Source organism: Narcine bancroftii, chromosome 8 (genome assembly GCF_036971445.1).
Source record: "Narcine bancroftii isolate sNarBan1 chromosome 8, sNarBan1.hap1, whole genome shotgun sequence".
In the NCBI taxonomy this organism is placed as follows: domain Eukaryota; kingdom Metazoa; phylum Chordata; class Chondrichthyes; order Torpediniformes; family Narcinidae; genus Narcine; species Narcine bancroftii.
In genome coordinates, this window is record NC_091476.1 from 52,221,734 (window position 1) to 52,245,798 (window position 24,065).

At 43.6% G+C, this 24,065-nt stretch overlaps 1 protein-coding gene across 4 annotated transcripts in view; it reads right to left on the reverse strand.

The window, feature by feature from the left end:
• Positions 1 to 24,065, reverse strand: part of dock11 (dedicator of cytokinesis 11) — a 292,933-nt gene that overhangs the window by 31,901 nt on the left and 236,967 nt on the right. For 2 of the 4 annotated variants that reach the window (XM_069893719.1, XM_069893721.1), the window contains exons 45-49: positions 15,822 to 15,928; positions 5,780 to 5,902; positions 4,731 to 4,844; positions 2,525 to 2,671; positions 86 to 148 (exon numbers count right to left, since the gene is read on the reverse strand). In XM_069893719.1, the coding sequence (XP_069749820.1) occupies positions 86 to 148; positions 2,525 to 2,671; positions 4,731 to 4,844; positions 5,780 to 5,902; positions 15,822 to 15,928 (554 nt within the window). Of the gene's footprint in view, positions 1 to 85; positions 149 to 2,524; positions 2,672 to 4,730; positions 4,845 to 5,779; positions 5,903 to 15,821; positions 15,929 to 22,994; positions 23,093 to 24,065 lie in introns of those variants that run through there. The other 2 variants (XM_069893720.1, XM_069893722.1) reach the window with 2 other exon arrangements.

Below are 24,065 nucleotides of genomic sequence, written 5' to 3' on the forward strand. Positions count from 1 at the left end.
TACCCACCTGGAAAACAAGGACTCATCTGTTCGAATGCTGTTTATTGACTTAATCTAGGCTTTCAACACAATCATCCCACAGTACCTGATAAGGAAGTTGAACCTGCTGGGTCTCAACACCTCCCTCTGCAATTGGAATTTTCACTTCCTGTTGGGGAGACCTCAGGCAGTTTGGATCAGTAACAGCACTTTTTTTTAATATAATTTTTTTATTTAGTACTTCACCGTAGATGTCAGTAACAATATATTCAATATTAATATATACAGTGACATTTTCATTCCCCATCCCCTCCTTTCCCCTACCTTCCCCACCCCCTATAACTTAAAGCAAGAAATAAAAGGAAGAAACAAATAAAGGACAGAAGAAAACAAAACAAAAATAAATCATGTCGTCCAATATTTCATATTTAATTATTTTCATAATTATCGCGTCAAGGGATGGGGATCTGAAATTGGCAGTTTCTAATAAATTCTATGTACAGTTCCCAAATTTGTTCAAATAGAGTATATTTGTCTTTTAGATGGTAGGTAATTTTTTCAAATGGAATACATTTGTTCATTTCTATGGACCATTGTTGCATTTTTGAAGGTACCTCCTTTTTCCAAGTTCTCATTCTGCACTTTTTTTGCTGCTGCAATCATAGTCAATCTTTTTTGAATCCTGTCTAATTTTAGACCTAATTCTTAATCTTTTGTTTAACAGGAAGATGTTTGGGTCTTTTGGCATCCTATTTTTTGTAATTCTATTTAATATTAGGTTTAAATCATCCCAAAAGGTTTTCACTTTTGTACACGTCTAAATTGCGTGTATTGTCGTTCCAATTTCCTGTTTACAACAGAAGCATTTGTCTGATATTGTTGGATTCCATTCTTTTAATTTTTGAAGTGTAACCTATAGTCTATGGAGCCCATTGTATTGTCTCATACGAAACTGAGTGCACATAGTTCTTTCCATTATTCATTCTTTTTTCATCTATTTAAATCTTTTTCCCAACCTTGTTTGGGTTTATATATTCCTTCATCATTTTCCCTGTATTACAATTTGTTATACATGTTTGTAATAATTTTTTTTAAACTATGTTACAGTGTCTGTAATTAAGTACTCATAGCAGCTCCTCTCAAGAAAATTTAGACTAGTTCCCAACTTTTCTCTTAAATAAGTTTTTCAACTGATAATATGAAAATATTGCACCATGCAATATTCCTTATTTATTTTTTAACTGTTCTAATGTCAATAAATTATTTCCCAAAAAGCAATCTTTTATTCTTTTAATTCCTTTTCTAGCCCATTCCTTAAAACATAAATTGTTTATTGTAAAAGGAATTAATGGGTTTTGCATTAATAACATTTTTGGTATTTGATAATTTATCATCTTTCGCTCCAGGTGTATTCTCTTATATATTTTTAGTACATGATGTAGTATTGGTGAACTGTTATGTTGCACCACTTTCTCATCCCCTTTTTAGAATAAATGTTCATGGACCTTTACTCCTAATTAATATAATTCTATCTTGAGCCTAGCCAGTTTTTCCTCCCGTTTGATAAAAATCTGATAGATATCTTAACTGTGCTGGTGGTCAGCACAGTTGGGGGCTGAAGGTCAACACCCCCCTGTGAATCCACGACTGAGACATAGTGGAGATTGGTATAGGTAGGTCCTTGATCTTGGGCAGAGATATGATAAGCTAAAGGGCATGTTTCTAAGAGACGTGAGCAGTATAATCACTAAATCCCGACGGTTTGGTGGGTGCCAAGGCAGCAACTCTGTGTTTGGTTCAGTCTCCACCACCTCAGGCCAGGTTGCTCTAATCTCCCTTCAGTTCAAGTCCACTACTCAGGCCAGGTTGCTCAGTTCAAGTTTATGGTCACATGTGTTTGAGGAGGTTGTTATTATTTCAGACCAGTGAACATCTCATACATAGTACAAGTAAGATACAACACAAAAGTCTACAGAGAGAGATCAGTTGGTCTGGAGTAAAGAAAACAAATTTTTGCTATTTTGACGTTCATTCAAAACTCTAATGCAGCGTTTCTCAACCAGGGTTCCCCGGAAATAAATAGGCTTTTTGAGTAATTTTTGTTTAATCTTATATTTGTAATCTTACTATATACGGATGGCATATTGCTGGAAAATCTTTGGTTATTATAATAAAGGCTTCAGCCTCATATTATTTAAAATGAAAACCTCGGTGTGAGGTCTCATGTTCAAGTAGTATGATTTTTTTTTGCATTGCCAATAAATTTGACAAAAAAAAGGGGTTTTCACTCAGACAGACTGTAAACTTGATAGGAAGCTGTTCCTTGCATCTGAACGTTGTCGGGAATTGTCTATCAGCACTAGTGAAGCTACTCCCAACCCTGATGCAATGTCTAGTTAACCTTAAAAACATGAAATAGGATGGCTCAGTAGGTCAGGAAGTACCCATGAAAGGTGAAACAATGCAAAAATTTAAATGTAACAACATTTTGTTGTATCTCTGCACTTTTGGCTTTGAGTTTGCATTTCTTTTGGTTTTCGGTTACCTTGTTAGAATCCTGGATGATTTTCACATTCTCGGCCCCAAACTTATCACTGTACAGCTTGAGAAGTCTCTCAGATATTTCAGGTAGTTTAGTCAGCTTGGGTTCCTTGTAGATATACTCCTTTCCATCTTCCTCTTCAAAGAAGCTCTTTAAAACAGAAAGATGATAAGAGTGAAACCAAGAAATAATTACAGGCACCTAACCTTTTATCCAGGATCGTCAGAACCGTTGTTCGGAATCTTCCGGATTTCACAATCATTTTGGTTTCTGTCCCTTTAAGCATGCCCAAGTTGAGCTGCAGCATCCACCCCCCAAACCAAGTCGTGCTGCCATCTCCACCCTCCAGAGTTGCGCTGACATCTCTCTCCCCCCTTGCCCGCCTGAGTCACACTGCTGTTTCTCTCTCCCCCCCCCCACCTCGCCCGCCCGAGTTGTGCTGCCGTCACTCCCCCCCCGCCCAACCGAGTCACACTGCCATCTCTCTATCTCTCCCCCTGCCCCCATTGTACCAGTGCCAGGAGAACATCCCCATTCTCTGTTCCCCTGCGCTGGCACAACGGTTTCAGCTGCATGGGGGATTATGGATAGTGACGATAGCCATTGAGCCACCACTGCCGGGCCAACTGATAGTGTCATGACGCTGGATGGGTATCAGCATAGGGGATTCGGAGGCGCTTATAAAGTAGCAGAACACAATGGGATACACAGGAGTTGAATGAGAGTCATGTTTGGTACCAAATGATTTATTTGATGAGCAGACATCATCTACCGAGAAAAGTGCCAATTTTTGGAATTCTGGATAAAAGGTTAGGAACCTGTTTGAGTGAAAGGCCCACATCTAATTGTTTTTCTTAAATAAAACACAGAATGCCTCCATCCCATGCATTCTTTTGAAAGTATGAATTCCACATTTAAATCAAATTTTGTCCATTTACTGCTTTACGATTTCTCAGCTGCATGCAGCTATGGGTTCTGGTCAGATGAAATTCTTTCCCCATGTCTAGCTCACTGAATTATTTTATGATTTTGACTGAGATTATTGGCAGGAGAAATTTATCTCAGAATTCCTCAAAGCACAGGAGGAGGCCAGAAAGTCCGTCAGGTCTGAGCTTGAGAGAATTATTAAATTCCTTCCATCTGCCCCCCCCCAAGTTTGGCACAATTCTTCGTTAGGTATATCCTGTAGTGTCTTGTGGATTAATATTGAATCTACATTCTGGCCACTTTTGGAACACCACTTTGTAAAAATTCGGAGGGAATTTGCCATGTCGTAACCTACTCCATCTAACATCTACAGATGTGCTGTGGAAAGTATACCATCTGGTTGCATTGAAGCCCGGTTCGGAAACTCAAATGCCAACGCAGAAGGCTGTAGAGTGGCCAACAAAGCTAAGGGCATTAACCTCTCATCCATCTATGAGAAGCACTGCCTCAAGAAGGGAGCCAACATCGTGAAAGAGTCCCATCACCCTGACCACACCACCTTCTCAGTTGGATCCTCAGTCAGGGGGAATAATGAGCAGAAGAGAAATTTATTTTCTCAGGGTTCTGTGGAATTCATTCCCTTCGAGATTCCAGCTGTCAGATGTACTCGGGATAGCTTTAAAAGATGTCGGACATGGGTAAATCAAGGGATACGAGAATTAGGTTGGAAATTGGGCTTGGGTTGAAATATGTTTACTCATGACTGAGGTGGCTTGGCATCTGGCCAATTCTACTCATTTACGCATTTATTTCCAAATAGCAAATGCTTTTTATTTAATACCTATCTTTGTCAGTGGATTGAAATTCTGTTCAAGTGAACTTCTAGGCCTTGTTTCATGTGATGTACTCACTTTCTGTCAAACTACTGCAGGAGGATGAAGCATACCAATTACCAGCTACCAGTAGGTGTGCCTATGGTGACCATGAATCAGAGGACAAGAGTTCAAACCCAACTGCAACACACTCCACGTGCAACCCAGGTTCACGAATCAGCTGAGTGAAGGCTGCAATGTGGTAAGACCCAAGATTTGGGTGAGACGTTCTGGTCTTAGCCAGGAGCTGGGCGGAGGTAGGAGAAGATCCATTCAGAAGGAGAGACCAATGATGGCTCCCAATCTGGTGCCAACTTAACTCCAAAAGGAAGATTGGACCCACTAATGCAGCCAAGTCGGGCATAGGTGCCTCAAGAGCGCAGGATCTTCACATCCTACCTTATATTTACCTGACCATAGAAGCCCACGCGAAAGAAGGTTCCCAACAGTCTCCGCCCCGTGCGAAGGACTTGCATTATTTTCTTATAAGCTTCATTCAGTGTATTGTACAAGTAAGCGAGCTTCTACAAATAATAAAACATACAAGAACCAGTGAGTAAGCTTGTGCAAGACAATGAGAACTAATGCGCGGGTGGGCTGGGGTGCTGGGTCATAATGTGCAGGGGGTGCTGGGTCATAACGTGCGGGGGGCGCTGGGTCATAACGTGCGGGGGGCGCTGGGTCATAACGTGCGGGGGGCGCTGGGTCATAACGTGCGGGGGGCGCTGGGTCATAACGTGCGGGGGCGCTGGGTCATAACGTGCGGGGGGCGCTGGGTCATAACGTGCGGGGGGCGCTGGGTCATAACGTGCGGGGGGCGCTGGGTCATAACGTGCGGGGGGTGCTGGGTCATAAGGTGTTGGGGGCGCTGGGTCATAACGTGCGGGGGTGCTGGGTCATAACGTGCGGGGGCGCTGGGTCATAACGTGCGGGGGGCGCTGGGTCATAACATGCGGGGGGCGCTGGGTCATAACGTGCGGGGGCGCTGGGTCATAACGTGCGGGGGGCGCTGGGTCATGACGTGCGGGGACGCTGGGACATAATGTGCGGGGGCGCTGGGACATAATGTGCGGGGGGCGCTGGGACATAATGCGCAGGGGGTGCTGGGTCATAGCGCGCGAGGGTGCTGGGACATAATGCGTGGGGACGCTGGGCCATAATGTGAGGGGGACACTGAGTCAATGTACAAGTGTAATAATGCTGTAGATGGAGCTAATTATGAAAATGATCTGGCCCCAATGTACCATATATCAAAATTATAAATTTTAAATGAGCCTTAATGATCTCTCATCATACATATGCAAATATATTGGTGTTTGCTGTTGTCACGTAGTTCATTCGAGCCACATACACCTAAACCCACCCTCCACCTGTAGCCTGGTTGAGGCCAGTTCCAGGTGGGGAAGTGCAGTTCTCAGGCAGGGAAATCAGATGCTGGTGTGAGGAAGCAACTACTTACCTCAAAGTCTCTCCGCTTCTCGTAAATAGGGATGATGAGCTTGTAAATGACCGCCATCAACTCGTACCGTTCTGCGTTCCACAGTCCATCCGCACATTTCTCCAGCAACTCAACAAGGACATCCTGTGGGTAGAGGAAGAACAGGATGGTTGGTCATCCATCATCAGTCCTTTGAACCTTTGCAGGGAACTCTCACTGAACCCCTCATTGGCAGTTCTGCAATAGTGAAGGGAAGCTGACACATGGTGCACAATAATAGAGGCAAACTTACTCCTGCACACCGCTACTTTGTCCAGGATGGTAGAGGTGGAAGGTTTGGGAGATGCTTAGGGGAGTCCATGAAATGCATTTTGTGGACAGTGCACAACGTAAGTGCTGCGTGCTAATGTGGAGGGACTGAATGCTTGGGATGGTAGATAGGGTGCCAACTAAGCAGGCTGGTATGTAATGAACTGTCGAAGCAGTGAACATTTTATCATTCCTAACCTGTGGCTTGTCAATGGTTCTGGGGAATTGAGAGACAACTCACTCGCTGGGAATTTGGTGATGGAATTGAATGGCAAAGAGATTGGTATCTTCTTCAGAGGAGGCATATACTGAGAATACCCAGTGGAGCAGAGCAATAGAGAAACACAAATGCCTCAGTAGTGTGCCTCCAGCCATTGAACTCCTGCTGAGTTCCTCCGGCAATTCCCCAACTCCTTCCTTCCAAGGACTCTCTTTCTCAGCCATCTCCCCCTACCACTTCTCTGCTTCATTCTCCCCTGGCAGCTACATCCACATGTCACCTCTTACATATCAGCCCGTGATCTTCCCACTTCCCCACCTCCTTCCACCTTTATATTAAGGCGTCTGCCTGCTTTTCTGTGAAGGGCTCAGGCCTGAAACATTGACTACTCTTTTTTTTAACCTCCTGTGGATGCTGCGTGATCTGCTGAGTTTCTCCAGCACTTTTGTGCACTGCACCCGACTCCAGCATCTGCAGATTGGCCCTGTTTACCTCCAGCAGTTCTTTGCCTGATGGAGATTCAAGGATCTACAACTTCTGCATTTCTTTCCTGCATTATCTTTGCCTTATTTGGGTGGCATGGCTAGTGCAATGCTGTAATGGTGTCAGTGACCTGGATTCAAATCCAGTATGTTGTCTTCATATGTGTGTGGGTTTCCTCTGGGTGCTCCACTTTCCTCCCACCCTTCCAAATGTATGGGGGTTCATTGGTGCATTTTGGTGACATGGCAAGGGCAATATTTATTTTCTTTTTTAAATATTTGTATTCAGTTTAACACATAAAATTACATACTAAATTTTAAGGAAAACACACAAGTCATCTCAAATACATACAAAAAAATGGATGGAACCACATTAATCCACATTATTGAATTAATCTACAATCACCATACTTGCCAAATGAATCCATACAAAAATTGATAAAAACAAACAAAAAAATCTAAAAACTAAATCTAATCCACCCCCCTCCCTCTAATCAAGGTAATCTTTGCAAAAGAAAAGGGGAATAGTGGATTGGATCTCCAGACATCGGACAGAGAATCTCCGGAACAATCAAAATTCTTACAATTATATTCTATGAATGGACCCCACATCTTTTTCAAATTGAAACTTTCTATTCTTAATGTTGTATCTAATTTTCTCCAAGCTTAAATAGGACATTATGTCATGCAACCACTGTTTATGGGTAGGTGAATAGTCATCTTTCCATTTCAATAAAACTACTTGTCTGGCTATCAGCGTGGTAAAATGTTCTCCTGAGTTGCAGACAGAAATATATCTGGCTCACGTGAAAAACCAAATGGACATGGTTCTATTTTGATCTTAAAAATCAGTGATAAAGTTTGGAAAATGTCTTTCCAAAATCTCTGTGAATTTGGATCAGAGAAGCTTCAAAAATTTTACACTTCTCAAATAGAGCATAAAAGCAGTCATTTAAGTTTGGACATGTGTGTTCTATTTACCTTAAATTATAATAAGCCATGCCTTGCACAAAATGAGGAATCATTAATTAAGGTGAGAGTAGAGAACCAATCTTTATCTGAACATGTTATATTCAAATCTCATTCCCAATTGCTCTTAATCCCAGCCACTGAGGCTGATCTTAAATCCAATAAATCATTGTAAATATATGATATAAATCCACTGTGAAAACAAAGATAAGTTAAAAAATGAATCAAGAATATCAGCATTTGAGATTTGAGGAAAATCAGAAAGCTTGGACTGAACAAAATGTCTAACTTGTAAATATCTAAAAAGATGTCTGTTGGAAAGATTAAATTTGGCTGATAATTGTTCAAAAGAGGCAAAGTTGTGACAAATAAAAAGATTTTTTTTTCTTTTGAGTTTCTTTCTTTACTTTTTAGTGTTTTCTGTGAATAGCATTGCCATTGCGATTTCTTTTCATTACAGGCCTTGATAGGGGTCGTGTGCCCCATGAAGAGTGGGATCGAGATAAGTTTTTGGAATGTATTCGTTGTGCGGGGTGATGGTGGGGACTTTATACATGAATGGCTTTGTTCATTGAATTTTATAAGTCTGTGAAAACTAAAATATTATAAAAAAAAGAATTTTGTTGCATATATCCATGGTAATAATGTGTATGACACTAAACTAAGTATCATTAATGTCACCAAATTTTCTCTATGATCTCAATCAAGAGTCTTGACCGGAAATATCGACTGACATTTCCACCCAGAGATGGTGCTTGCCCCAATGGCTTCCTCCAACCTTTCTTTGTTTGCTCAAGATTCCAGCATCTGCAGCCTGTGTATTTCTCAACAACTTAAGTCACTTGCTTGGTGAAATATTCCTCAAAGAGGTCAGTTTAAAAAAAATGCTGCCTCCAAAGCATTAGCAAAGGGTCACTCAGACTACGACCACAAATATGGAGCTCATTTCCTGACAGTTATGTGAAATCAAAATGCGCGTCTTGGTTGCTTTCAAGAATAAATAAAATGAAGCTTAAGCAGTGCGATACAACTTGCAGTCATCAAATGGATGAGGAGAGATCTGACTCTCAGCATGGATATGGCTGGCAGACAGATTGAAGTTTAACTCTGTGACTTGCCTCTCCATAACCTTTTATTGTCATTGCACAAAAATCCCTTAGTTTAATGTTAAACCTATATTTAATCGAGATAAGGTTCAATAAGTTAGTTTGGGAGATTACAGGGGCACAAAGACAACACTTTAGCATTTTAGACAGACATGGTTCTTTTGAGATAGAAGACAGAAGTCAGTTTGAGATGAAAATGGATGCTAATTAAAGTTAGAGTTAAGATGAAAAGGATTTACGATGGTTCTTGAGATATTGGAAACAATACATGTATAAGTGCATGGCCATTTTAGTTCTGAGGATAGCAGAATTCTTGGAGACACAAGGAGGTTTAAATGCTTTTAGCACATTCATGTCAAAAGATCTTATGAGCTTCAAAGACAGAAATGATGTCACATACTGTGTGACATGAGAAATGTGTTGGAAATATTGAAATGAGAGACAAAGAGTTCAGATTGGAGAGTACAGAAGTCAAAACCCGGTGACATAAACAGGGGTTGAAACCTTGTGGAAAACGGTTGAATTACAGTAACAGAATAGGTGCAGTTGTGTGTTATTTCTAAGAAAAGGGGAATATGGAATAAGGGGCTTTTGAAATAATGAAGACCACTTGGAAAAGAGGACAGAATTCTACTGGGTCCATTTTTGTATGGCCACTTCATTTAATCCTTGTCTGGGTTTGTGAATTAATCGTGGAAGAAAATAGCCACATTTGTTGTTTCTTTGAAAAGTAGGGAGATACTTTGTGTGGAAAACAGATTCCAAAATAAAAGAAGATTTGATCCTGGGAATTCTCCTTTTCACAGGCGGTACATTAGTGCTCAAAAGATGGTCACTTCTATTCAAAGAATATCTTTCAAGACATCTCATCAAAAGAATTATGGGTAAAAAGGCCTGAAGATCTAATGTTTAAAAGTGCTTTATAATTATTTCTGAACTGAGAATTTATGACCTTCAAGAATAAAATGATGTTGAACTTTTAAAAATGGACTTTTCAGAGAGGGACTTTAATCTCTCTCTCTCTCTCTCACACACACACTTCATATTTGCGCATAGTGGGTTAAATTTAGAGTTTAGAGTTTAGAGTTAAGTAAGAAATGTTATGTTATTAATAGTTTAATAAAAACTATTATTTTGAATTTTCCATTGCTGTTTCTGTGTTAATGCTAACAAAAACCGTTTAGTCCCAAACAAAATTTAAAAGGGTTGTTAGTTCATAAAATAATGAAACTGAGTACACATCCTGATGGTGAACACACATACTCCAAAGAAATAAGATACAAAAACAGTAACACAATAAAACAATACAATATTCAATGTCTGGCGGTGTTCAGTTCACGTATGGTTCTGGGGTAAAAACTGTTTTTAAGTCTGTTTGTCCGAGATTTAATGGACCAGAAATGTCTGCTGGAGGGCAGCAGATCGAACAGATGATTACCAGGGTGGAGAGGGTCTTTCAGGATGTTGGCTGCTCTGCTGAGGCAGCGAGAGCGGAATAAATCCTCCAAGGAGGGCAGTGCGCAGCCAATAATCTCTGGGCCGTACTCATGATCCTCCGAAGGTCCTTCTTGTCTGCTGCCGAACAGCTGGCAAACCACGTTGGAATGCAGTAGGCCAACACTGTCGCGATGGAGCAGCGATAGAAGGGCACCAGCAGTTTCTCCTACAGTTTGATCTTCCTGAGAATCCTCAGGACATAGAGTCATCATTGAGCCTTTTAAACTACTGCGATGGTATTGGTAGTCCAGGAGAGATCTTTACCCAGAAACCTGCAAACAGTGACCCTTTCCACACAGTCCCCGTCGACGTATAATGGGTCTGGAACTCTACTGTTCCTCCTGAAGTCTATTAGAAGTTCTTTTGTTTTTGAGGAGTTCAAGATGAGATTGTTCTCTGAACACCTTGCAGTCAGTCTTTGAACTTCATCCCTATAGGCTGTTTCATCTCCTCTTGAAACAAGTCCAACCACAGTTGTGTCATCTGAACACTTGGAGGCATGATCATGGGTATAGATAGAGAAGAGGATGGGGAATAATTGGAAGGAAAGGGGCAGGAACAGATCACAGACTAGAGGATGGTCTGAGAAACAAACCCTGAAATTCACCAGGGAGATGAATTTCAGCTCCAGCACCATCTTATCTCATGACACACGCAGATACAGTCATTTTAATCCCTTTCCCATTTCATAGACGTGTCTGTCCTCATCCTGAATGAGGCCAGCTACAAACTTGAAAGAACAGCATACCATATTCTGCCCAGGTAGTCAGTCACCCAGTGGCATAAATTTTAGCTAACCCCACAGCTATCTGGTTCTACTGTCCTTTACCTGTTCCCATTTTCCTACCCACTCCAGTACTCACCATCTGCTCAACACCACCCACCTCTGTCCAAGATCTCTCCACTCCATCTCTTATCCCTTCACTTGTTCGGTATTCCATTATATCTTGGTCTATCTGCTCTCCTTTTATCCTTGCTATCCCACATTCCTTCCTTAGCCTTTCAAAATGCTCGTGACCTAAAACGCTGACTGCCCACTTCCTTCCAGAGATGCTGCCTGACCTCCTATGTCCCTCCACCTTCTCTTTGTTTGCACAATATTATCCCTGCCTCAATCACGTAAACCACACAGGAGACAATTCTTCTCCTGTGGCAGACCCAAGACCCGAGGGATCGCGGGCAATTTACACCTGTGGGACCAGGCACAGCTGATGAGTCCAACGTGAGATCTGCAGACATTGCTCTGAAAGGGGCAGGTAAAGGCATGGTGGGGGGGAGGGGTGGTGGTGAGATTGGGAGAATATCATATCTTTCTGTACTCCTTATGATTCTGGGTGATCTTACTCTCCAACATTAAGTGGCAATGGGTCAGGAATTCGAGCAATCAATAATGGTTATTTTTAATTTTAGACAGCATGGCTGGCATTGCAGTTAGCACAACACTGTTACAGTGCTAGCAATTGGGACTGGGGTTCGAATCCTGCGCTGTCTGTGAGGAGTTTGTACATTCTCTCTATATTTGTTTGGGTTTTCCTCGGGGACTCTGTTTTCCTCCCACTGTTCAAAGCACACAGGGGCTGTAGGTCATTTGGGTGTAATTGGACAGCATGGGCTCGTAGGCCGAAATGGCCTGATACCATGCTATATTCTAAATTTAAATTAAAAAAATTAAATATGAAAAATTTAAAAAATTTAATTTAATTCCCCCACCCCCCAACCCGAGAAGGGTTCAGTAATATCCTCATTTCTGTCTCTTGTCAGGAGAGCTCAGGGTGTCCTTGGGAGTCAGGATTGGGTTCTGGGCTCCGAGAGAGAGAGAGAGAGAGAGAGAGAGAGAGAGAGAGAGAGAGAGAGAGAGAGAGAGGGAGAGAGGGAGAGACAGAGTGAGAGAGAGAGTGAGAGAGAGAGTGAGAGAGAGAGAGTGAGAGAGAGAGTGAGAGAGAGAGTGAGAGAGAGAGTGAGAGAGAGAGTGAGAGAGAGAGTGAGAGACAGAGTGAGAGACAGAGTGAGAGACAGAGAGAGAGACAGAGAGAGAGACAGAGTGAGAGACAGAGTGAGAGAGACAGAGTGAGAGAGACAGAGTGAGAGAGACAGAGTGAGAGAGACAGAGTGAGAGAGACAGAGTGAGAGAGACAGAGTGAGAGAGACAGAGTGAGAGAGACAGAGTGAGAGAGAGAGTGAGAGAGAGAGAGTGAGAGAGAGAGAGAGAGAGAGTGAGAGACAGAGTGAGAGACAGAGTGAGAGACAGAGTGAGAGACAGAGTGAGAGACAGAGTGAGAGACAGAGTGAGAGACAGAGTGAGAGACAGAGTGAGAGAGAAAGCAATCTCTGGTGCTTTGAGGCACCTATGGTTCTGGTCACATTAGAGGCAGAGAGGTTGATTATGGCTGTTGGGAGGAGCAAAACTTGAATGCAAGGACCCTGGACTCAAGCCCACAGCAACCCAGTTCACTTATCCTCACTGCTATTACCGGTCAACCAATCCCCACTCTCCTCACTGATACTCCTGGTCAACCAATCCCCAATATCCTCTCAGCCACTCCTGGTCAACCTATCCTCATGGTCATTCCTGGACAACCAATCCCCACTACCCTCACGGCCACTTCTGGTGAACCTATCTCAGCTATCCTCACTCTCACACCTGCTGATCCCATCACCACTATTGTCACTGCCATTCCTGGTCACCAATCCCCACTCTCCTCACTGGTACTCCTGGTCAACCAATCCCCACTCTCCTCACTGGTACTCCTGGTCAACCAATCCCCACTATCCTCACTGTCACCTAGGTCAACAAATCTTCACTATCCTCGCTGCTACTCCTGGTCAACCAAACCCCACTCTCCTCACTGCTACTCCTGGTCAACCAATCCCCACTATCCTCATGGCCACACCTGGTCAGCCTATCCTCACGGCCACTCCTGAACAACCAATCCCCTCTACCCTCACGGCCACTTCTGGTGAACCTATCCCAGCTATCCTCATTGTCACACCTGTTGATCTTATCCCCACTATTGTCACTGCCATTCCTAGTCAACCAATCCCCACTCTCCTCATTGCCACTCCTGGTCAATCGATCCCAGTTAACCTCACTGGTACTCCTGGTGAACCAATCCCCACTATCCTCATGGCCACTCCTGGCCATGAAAAAGTTCAGTGTTGTGTGGGAGATGGCAGTAGGTTGGGGAATCATTGGTAGAAGCAGAGGACGGATCAGGGAGGGAATGATCCTGTTATCTTTCCAATGAAAAATTATTTCCCAAGCCCAAGGAAGCATTTGCAGTTACAATAATATTGAAACATTTCCAATTATGACAAGTTTCTCCATCAGTGATGGGGTGATGCTTAAATTATGAGGTTAGTTAGCCAAAGACCCAGAACACCAAAGAAATCAACATTCAAATCCCATCCCAACTGCTCTGGAAATTTAAACAAACAGCTAGTCTGAGTAATGAAGGCCACTACAAAATCACAAGCATGACAAAACACAAGAGCTGCTCTGTTGATCAATGTGTGCATTGTATCAGACCCGGACCAGTGTGGTTGGTTCTGAAATGAAGCACATCTGGTCAATTGGCAATAGTCTATAAAGACCATCCACTCCCCCAGAAAGGGAATTGTCCTTGCAGAATGCAAAGGTCGATTGCAATGATCAAACTTCTTTAAGGGTGCATACAGCAACCTCAGGCTGCTGATCCCCATTAGAGTTCACTTTCATTTTAATTTAGACGCACACCACGGTTACAGGCCATTTTGGCCCATGAGCCCGTGCCGCCCAATATATATCCACTTAACCTACAAACCTGGAGTCGTTTCAAACGGTGGGAGGAAACCGGAGTCCCTGGGGAAAACCTACGCAAACACAGGGAGAACATGCAAACTCCTTACAGACAGCGCGGGATTTTAACCCTGGTCCCGATCGCTGGCGCTGTAAAGGTGTTGCGCTAACTGTTACGCCAATCGTGCTGCTACGCTATCTACTCACACATCACGCTTTTCATGCAAGGACTACAACAAAAGAGGAACGGGAAGGAGGATGATCGGACAAGTGGATTTTCTTCCATGCTCCATCAAAATCAAAGCTGTGTTAGTGTCGACTTTCTACCTGACCCCATATTCCTTTGCCCCCACCCCCCCCCTCCAGAAATCCATCAATTACAATGACTGGCCTTTCTTACCCTCTGAACTTGGGTTCTGCTTAAAGAAAATCATCCTGGCTTTAGTCCTAAAAGTTCTCCCCCCTTACACCGACACCAATTCTGGTTTCAAGCTGCATTGGAGTTTTACAAGCTTGTTCTCATTTTCCGGTGACACAACCTGAAGACAGTTGTTCTGGTCCATCATGTATGTTCACACCAACACCCCTTAAATAAATCACCCCAAAGCCTCCCTGCCATCTACAAGACACCGGGTGTGTAAAGGTGTATTCTGCATTTGCCAGGATGAGCTCAGCTCCAGTAATTCTGAAGGAGCTCAACGCCATCCAGGACAAAGTGGTCCATTGGTTGAGCCCTGTCACTCATCCTGAACATTCACTCCTTCTACCTTGGGCACACTGTGGCTACATTATTACCCAGGCTGCACTAACCACACCTCATAAATCTTCAACTTCCGCCACCAGGAGGCACATGAGTGCACCAGCACCTACATAGATCCCACCATGTCACACACACTACCTTGCCATTCCTTACTCATTCCTGGGTCCATCATGAAAATCCTTGTCCAGTAGCACTTTCATCAGAAGGACCAGCTGACCACCCACTTTCTCAAATGCAACAGGGACGGAAAGTAAATGGCAGCTTTCATCATGACAACATCTGAGGGAGATAACAGACTGCTTCAGCTTCTGGATGGACAATGGCATTTTGTTTTCCCTGTGAAGCTCACACAGATGGTGCTCGGCAAATGCGCCATGTCCCCAAGGTCACAGATACCCTTCTTGGCAATAAAGCTTCCAACGGCAAGCTTTCGGGATAATGAGGGATACAGATACAGGATGGGGGGTGGGGGGGGGGGAAACAGTGGGTGCTGCAAAACTGGTCCTCCATTCAAATATTCCAGAACATGCTCTATCCATCCACAGGGACCATTTCAACTTGCGCCCACTTCCACTTTTCTAATGAAAAAAAGCAAAAGCCCATTTTTTTGTGCAGTGGAAATTCCACGAAACAACTGACTGTACAATCCTTTCTGATGATTTGACGTGCAGTCTAGCCATTGGCCAGGTCTCTGAGGGAAGTCCCCATTACTCAAGTGGTTGAGCAATTGAAGAGTCCTTGAACCACAATGCCCTTGCTACCCCAGTGAAACTAATGACCTCCCCATAAAGTAACACTGTCTCAGGACAGCAATGAGAATTCAAAGCCTTGTGAACTCAACAAGGGTGCTACCAGCCGGCAAGGTGATGTGAAAATTTCACTGATTGATGAGCATCAAGTGTAACTGTGGTAATATAAGAGCAGATACCAACAATGAGCTTCTACCTCTGAGTAATGGACATCCTGCATTCCTGCATCCTCTTTCATCGCTGCTTCTTCCTCAACGTTGGGAGTTATGGCTTTGAAAGCCGTGCATCCTTTAGGAAATAATTCTGATAAAGGAAAAAAAGACATAAATACAGGTACATCAAACAAAATTTTATCTCAAAAGATGTTACTTGCACAAACTTGTCTAAGATGTCAACTGTTGAACAGTTACAGTTGTTAACCTGAAGCAGTGATTGTGTCCTCCGTCTCTCCATAGATCACACATGTCAAACTCTGGCCCGTGGGCCAAATTTGGCCCGCGATATAATTATATTTGGCCCGCAAGATCATATCAAAAATGTACTAGAGGTGGCCCGCTGGCCGCCGTGCCAGTATAGCGCATGCACAGTAACCGTTGTGTCCCAGGGTGAGAGAGAGAGAGAAAAATATCCTGGTCCTTGAAAAGTAATGGTTTTATAAACACGCTGTCGTGTCCCCCCGCCCAACCCCCACCGCAGCACGGCCTGGCCGGTGTCAGGGGAAGCCAAGGCCGCTTCCCAGCACCCGGAACCCCAGTGGCACAGCGTTTCTTGGAGCTGCAGATGGAGTCTGGACGCCGGAGGGAAGATTGGGGCTCCCCGCCAGGCGATGGGGGCGCCGGCCGCCCTGCACCTTCCCACCGGACCAGCGGCGGGTGCCTGGAGTACACGTGGAGAGCGAGGCTGGTCGGGCAGGTAGGGTGGAACCCCCCTCCAATCTCGGGAGTGGCGTGGGCTGGATCGGGATTAGCCGCGCTCATCTGCTCCTCCACCGCTGACTGGAATCCCAGCGCGGTCCTGAGTGCGGAGACTGCTCTGGAAAGGTCCTGGGACACCGGCACGGAAAGAAAAGGGGGTCCGGGAGAAACTCAGCAGGTCAAGGGGGGTCCGGGAGAAACTCAGCAGGTCAAGGGAGGTCTGGGAGAAACTCAGCAGGTCAAGGGGGGTCCGGGAGAAACTCAGCAGGTCAAGGGGGGTCCGGGAGAAACTCAGCAGGTCAAGGGGGGTCCGGCAGAAACTCAGGGGGTGCCTGACCTCGCCAGGACCGTTGCCCACTCCCCCTCCCTGCTGCAGGCCGACCCGCGACTCACGGTGACGGGGCCGCTGATCCGCCGAGATGCCGCCCTGCAGCGAGAGCCGATGCCCCCGCACTGTCGTTGTCCAACCCGATCGTCCGCAAACCCCGCCCTCCCGCACACAGGCCTGAGTAAGGATTATGAACTTTAATCTCAGGATAAAACGATCTTCCAATAGTTTCATGTCACAGTGATAAATATATTCCTGGTTAAAAATGGTCCTGCACCTGGATACAAGCTCATTAGGCATAAAACTTGAAAAGTGTGTAAATCAAAGGATATCTGTACCAATGGAAAAAGGGCATGGCAAATAACCCTGCTAGAGTTCATGCCCACAATCAGTCACCCATTTGATTGTTTCAGGAATCATGTTATTCTCCCACATTCTCAATAGCCCTCAGATTTTACTATTCGACAGCACACTAGCAACATTTGACAAATCCTCTAGAGAGAAATATTATTTATTGAATATTTTATTTCTCATTTGTTAATGCTTCTGGAAAGAGTTTATCCAAAACTATTATTAAACATTTATTTTAATAAGAAAAAGTTTAACATTACATATGTTGAAAGAAGAGAAAACATGCAGATGTTGTTGAAAATTTTCAATAAATATTTAGTTCAGCCCTCGACTTAGTCCAAGTTTTTAATTTTGGCCCTCCGTGAATTTGAGTTTGACACCCCTGCCATAGATGCTGCCTGACTGAGCATTTCCAGTACTTTAAATTTTATTTCAGATTTACAGAATCTGCAGTGTTATTTCCTAGTCAAGATCATGTGCACTTTTGCTTTTGCTCTTTAAACTTCCAAGGGATGATTATAATAGCAAGATTTTAATGACATATACATAAAAATACATTGGCACTGCTGTGATGGTAGTGCTGACGCGGGCTCGGAAGATTGGGGGGCCGGCCGAGACATAGCACTGCTCTGCAGGGTCCTACCACCCAGTCCTAAAGCCAATGGCTCTGTACTGGCATTAAACTGCCTTTTAAAGGTGTTTTTTCAAAATCCTATAATAATGGGGTCTGTGCCCAAGATGGCGTGTTTGTGCCATGCAGTGTACCATGAGAGGTGGCACATTCCAGGGCACCAGAAAAGAGAGCACCCTGTGATAAAGAGAAGCATAGGAAATGACCCTATAGGATGTACCAGCAAGGGGCTCACTAGCCTAAGGGCCCACACAGGCTGCTGAATGTTGGCGATGCAATTGAATGACCCCGCACAGGACATTGTTGAGTGGGGGGGGGGGGGGCAGTGGAAATGGGTCAAGGGAACCGGGTGTCGGAACTGGGATTCGTGAGGGTGCTGAGGACAAGGAAGGCTCCCGAAGGGCCTCGGGTGCTGAAGGCTTCCTGACCTGGAGCTGTGGTTTGAATTGAGGTCAGTGCAGCTACAGAGGCTGAGGGAGCACTGGAGGCAAATCCAGTCTGAAGGGATTCTCTTTTGCTTCTCTTTCCCCTATTGTTGAGGGCGCCAAGGCAATGCTCACGGCAACACTTTGTTTGTATATCATGCATATTACATTTTTGATGTACATGACAATTCAATGTACCTATGCATCGAAAATCTTACTTGCTGCAACCAGACAGGTACATAATGTAGGCCAACCACAGAGGCACAAGTTATTTTACCACCATCTGCAATAATAGATGCACAAATATGGATAAATAAATATTTGCAGCTGTAGTTTGGGCAAGAAAATAGAGTGATGTTTGAATTGTGCAGACATCACTGTGTTTAGCAACTTAAGGTAATGGATTACTTTGTGGTCAGGGCAGTATCAAAAAAGAGCAGAAGTCGGCCCTCTGGCCTGTTGATCTGCTTCGCCTTCAGATCCTGAGTTGATCCATTCTCCCACTCAGCCCCACTCTCCAGCTTTCTTCCCATAACCCTTGATAATCAAATAGCTGTAAATCTCTACCTTAAATATGCCATTAACCTGCTTCCACAGCTGCCTGTGGCAACATTCCAAAGACTCATGACCCTCTATCTAAAGAAAATTTTATGCCCTTTCAGCCTGAAGTTATGTCCTCAAATCCCCTACCAAGAGAGGCATGCTTGCCTCATCTACTCCCAAGCTCTTTCAGCATCTTAAATGCCTCTACGAGGTCCTCACCCCAGTTCTTCTGTGCTCCACGTACAGTCCAAGAGCTGACAATCGATCCTCATATACTAACCCTTTCATTCCTGGTATCATTCTAGTAAATCTCTAAACCCTCTCCGATGCTAGCATGTTTTTTTTCTCAAATACGACACCCAGTGCTTTGTAGGATGTCAACATTACATCCTTGATCGAGATTGCTATCCTTCTAGACATTAACGCTAACATTGCATTTGGCTTCTTCACTACTGACTCGACCTGGAGGCCAACCTTTAGTGTATCCTGCACGAGGACTCCCAAGTCCCCTTGCACTTCCGAATTTTTAATTTGCTTCCCGCCTAAATAATAGTCTACCCGTCTATTTCTTCTCCCTAAGTGCATGACTGCACACTTTCCAACATCTACCACTTTCCTAATTGATCCAAGTCTCCCTGCAGCCTTTTGGATTCCTCAGCAACACCTCCCCTACAATCCATTTTGGCATCATCTGCAAATTTAGACACAAATCCATCTATTCTATAACCCAAATCATTTATTATATATACAAGCAGCCCCAACTCTGAGCTATGCAGAACACCACTGCTAACCAATCGGTAGTAAACCAGAATAGGATCCCTTTATTCCACTCAATGCTCCAGCCATGCTAATATCCTTCCTTTAATTCCACGGGCTCTCATCTTGTTTAGCAGCCTCATGTATGTCCTCTTGTTGAAGGCCTTTTGAAAGTCCAAATACACCACATCCACTGCGTCTCCCCTGTCTATCCGACTTGTCATCTCTTCAACATTTTGCAATAGGTATTTCGGACATGATTTTCCTTTAAGAAACGGTGCTGAGTTGGGTCTATTTTTTCAGGCACCTCCAGGTATCCCGTAATCTCATCCTTGACAATCTTCAACAACATTGTGGTCAGGCTAAGAGGAATTTAATTTCCTTTCTGCTGCCTTGCTTCCTTTTTAAACAGCGGAATGACATTCGCCATCCTCTAGTCCACTGGAACCCTGCCAGATTCCAATGATTCCTGGAAGCTTATTAGCAGTGTCTCCACAATTTCTACAGCTCCCTCCTTCAGAGCCCGAGGGTGCATTGCATCCAGTCAGGGAGACTTATCTACCCCAAGACCATTTAGTGAGGGGAGGTTCAAGAACTTGTTTGCTGTTCTTTAACCTAGTTTAAACAAAGACCAGGAAAAATATAATTATGACTTTATTAAGTAAACAAACTTCTTGTTTTCTTTACTTCTATTGGAGGAAAAGCCATGAGGTCGAACATGTTTATCCAGGTTCTCAGAACAACTCCTCTCTCCCTTATTTCCCTCCAACCTATGCATCGACTTTCCCATCAACTCCTCTTGGATTCAACTAGCCACAAGGAGCAACTTAGGGGATGTGAGAGGAAACCTGAGCACTTGGAGAAATCGCACATGATCAAAGACATAACATGCAAACACCACGCACGTGCACGTGCACACAAACATGTGTGCACACGCAACACACGTGCACACACAAATTGCTTCTATTATCCATCCTAAATCCTTGTCGGATGCTCGGTTTACTCCCATATCCCAAGGTTATCTAGTCATACCAAATTGACCCAAGAACAAATTGCAAGCAAAAGGGTATTGGGATTGATGGGAATGATCTAGAAAAAACTGGTATCGACCCAGTGGGCTGAATGGCCTCCTTCTGCACTGTAACCAGAACAATGGATGCAGAGAGGCCAGCAGAAGTGTAGCAAATGCAATTTAATAGAAATGAGGTATTAATGTGTCTTGGCGCAGAAATATTTGGGAGTAATGCAGTTCCAAAGGATATGTAGGACCAGAGATGGGCCTGTGGCAGGATTCCTCATGAGAGCAGCTTCCAAAACAAGATGAATCTCCTCAGCAGATTGATGGAGTTATGGAGATCCACAGCACTGATAAAGTCCAATGGACCAATCTGTCCATGGTGACTAAAATGCTGTGCCAATCCCATTGCCTGCATTTGGCCTTCATGAATCTGATCCTTTCCTCTCCACATTCCTGCCCAGAAGTCTGTTAATCATTGGAATTGTATTTGCTCTACCTCTAGCAGGCTGCTCCATAAACCCCTTGTTTGAAAAGCATTCTTCTGCTACAAGCTGAGGACCCATAAACCCAGTAGCAATATTCACCAAGACAAAGGGTTACTTAAACAAAAGATGCTTTTAATTATCTATAAACATGAAAATAGAACCACACTTTAACTTATCACTATTGACTTAACTAACCTAACTTAACCCCCTTCTAATTCTAAGCGCAAGTAAAGTGTGTGCAAGTTCAGAAAAGTTCTTTGGTTCACAGTCCAATCTCACTTCCCATTCCTCCAAGTTCACTGGTTGCAGGCAATTCTTATACTGTGCACAGGATTTAACATTTATGAAGTTCACCAGGCTTTGGTACTTGAAAGGTAAATGGTGACCGCTCAGGAAGGTTCTAGTTGGTTTTTGGAGAGAGATTTGTTATATGCTGGAAACCCAGCCACTCCAGTGTCTTGCCGAAGAAACTTGCTCCCCCTCAGGGTCCTCCAGATGATAACCTCTTTCTTTCAGGTCACCACAGACTTCCTTTTGTTTTTCTTATTTCAAGTGATACATTTAGACAGCCAGTCCTCTCCTCTTACATGAGCCACGAGGGCTTTGACCAGGCTGAACTAAGCACTCACAACCCATCTTCCAAATGGGGTTTTCCACAAGTTTGCCAGCTTGTCCTGTTCCAGTCCTAGTTGCTGTTGCTGACTGTAACACTGTAAAACTGATCTCTCTCTCTCTCTCTCACACACACTCGGAGGGAAATAGCCTATTTTACTCTCTCTGCTTGCAAAACCTCATGACCCTCTTAGAACAGCAAGTCCCACTCCAGACAGTCTGTGGCTCCGACAAGCTCTTTCAGCTGTTGCCTTTTTGTAAACAACAATCCATTAGTGAAGTCTCTTGGGCATTCTCCAAAGCTTCTGTTGGTCCTGACATGACTACCATAGATAAGAGCTCCAGTATTTTAAATAAGATCTGTTTTAAAGTGTTTGTATGTGACCTACACTAAAAACTCTACCCCAATTTATCTCCAAAAACATATTTATATTCTGTCACACTTCTCAGGTTCGCTTCAAATATTTCTGGCACCTTGTCTCAGTTAATCACATCCTTCCTTTCACTGGGTCATTAGATCTGCACACAATACTTCAAGTGCGGTCTGATTTGTAAATCTGTAACAATGTTCCAGTTCTTAGACACATTGCTTTGGCTGATCAAGGCAGGCACACCTCACACTTTCTTCAGGGTAGGGGGTGACAGATGGGGAGCAGTGAGAGAGAATCCCACAGAACTCCCTGCGGAGAGCAAAGGCAAACTTCTTCAGGGTTAGGGATGACAGACGGGGAGCAGTGAGAGGGAATCCCACAGAACTCCTTTTTTTTTAAAATTTTTTATTTTTCACACCATAAATCACATTAGCCATGATATACACTTTTTCTTTTTCACACATATACAGTGACTTTTTCTCCCCCCCCTCCCTCCTCCCAAGCCACCCCCCCACCCCCCCCCCCCCCTCATCCATTTTAGGTATACAATCTCTTTCTTTCTTTGGCTTGGCTTCGCGGACGAAGATTTATGGAGGGGGTAAAAAGTCCACGTCAGCTGCAGGCTCGTTTGTGGCTGACCAGTCCGATGCGGGACAGGCAGACACAATTGCAGCGGTTGCAAGGGAAAATTGGTTGGTTGGGGTTGGGTGTTGGGTTTTTCCTCCTTTGCCTTTTGTCAGTGAGGTGGGCTCTGCGGTCTTCTTCAAAGGAGGCTGCTGCCCGCCAAACTGTGAGGCGCCAAGATGCACGGTTTGAGGCGTTATCAGCCCACTGGCGGTGGTCAATGTGGCAGGCACCAAGAGATTTCTTTAGGCAGTCCTTGTACCTTTTCTTTGGTGCACCTCTGTCACGGTGGCCAGTGGAGAGCTCGCCATATAATACGATCTTGGGAAGGCGATGGTCCTCCATTCTGGAGACGTGACCCATCCAGCGCAGCTGGATCTTCAGCAGCGTGGACAGCAGCGTATACAATCTAGGTTGCATTAAACCAGTCAGACAATGTTGTCATTCAACAAAAATACACCAGAAATTCTACTGAGTCCATTCTTTTCTTTCCTTCTCCTTCCATCAACTTAGGTAATGTTTGTCCCCGGTAGGTTTTCGCTATTGTATTTAATGTAAGGCTCCCATACTTGTTCGAATATTTCAATATTATTTCTTAAACTATATGTTATTTTTTCTAATGGAATACATTTATTCATTTCTATATACCATTGTTGTATTTTCAAATTATCTTCCAATTTCCAGGTTGACATAATACATTTTTTTGCTATGGCTAGGGCTATCTTAACAAATCTTTTTTGTGCATCCTCCAAATCAATTCCAAATTCTTTGTTTTTTATGTTACTTAGGAGAAAGATCTCTGGATTCTTTGGTATATTGTTTTCTGTTATTTTATTTAATATCTGATTGAGATCATCTCAAAATTTTTCTACTCTCTCACATGTCCAGATTGCATGAATTGTTGTTCCCATTTCTTTTTTACATCGAAAACATCTATCAGATACTGTTGGGTCCCATTTATTTAACTTTTGCGGTGTAATGTATAGTCTGTGTAACCAATTATATTGTATCATACGCAGCCTCGTATTTATTGTATTTCTCATCGTTCCAGAACATAAATTCTCCCATGTTTCCTTTTTTATCTTTATATTTAAATCTTGTTCCCATTTTTGTGTAGTTTTACCATTTGTTTCCTCATTCTCCTTTTCTTGCAGTTTAATATACATATTTGTTATAAATCTTTTGATTAACATTGTATCTGTAATCACATATTCAAGGTTACTTCCCTCTGGTAAATTCAAATTGCTTCCTAATTTATCTTTCAAGTAGGATCTCAGTTGGTAATATGCCAGCGCTGTATCTCCAGTTATATTGTACTTATCTCTCATTTGTTCAAAGGATAAGAATCTACTTCCTGAAAAACAATTTTCTATTCTTTTAAT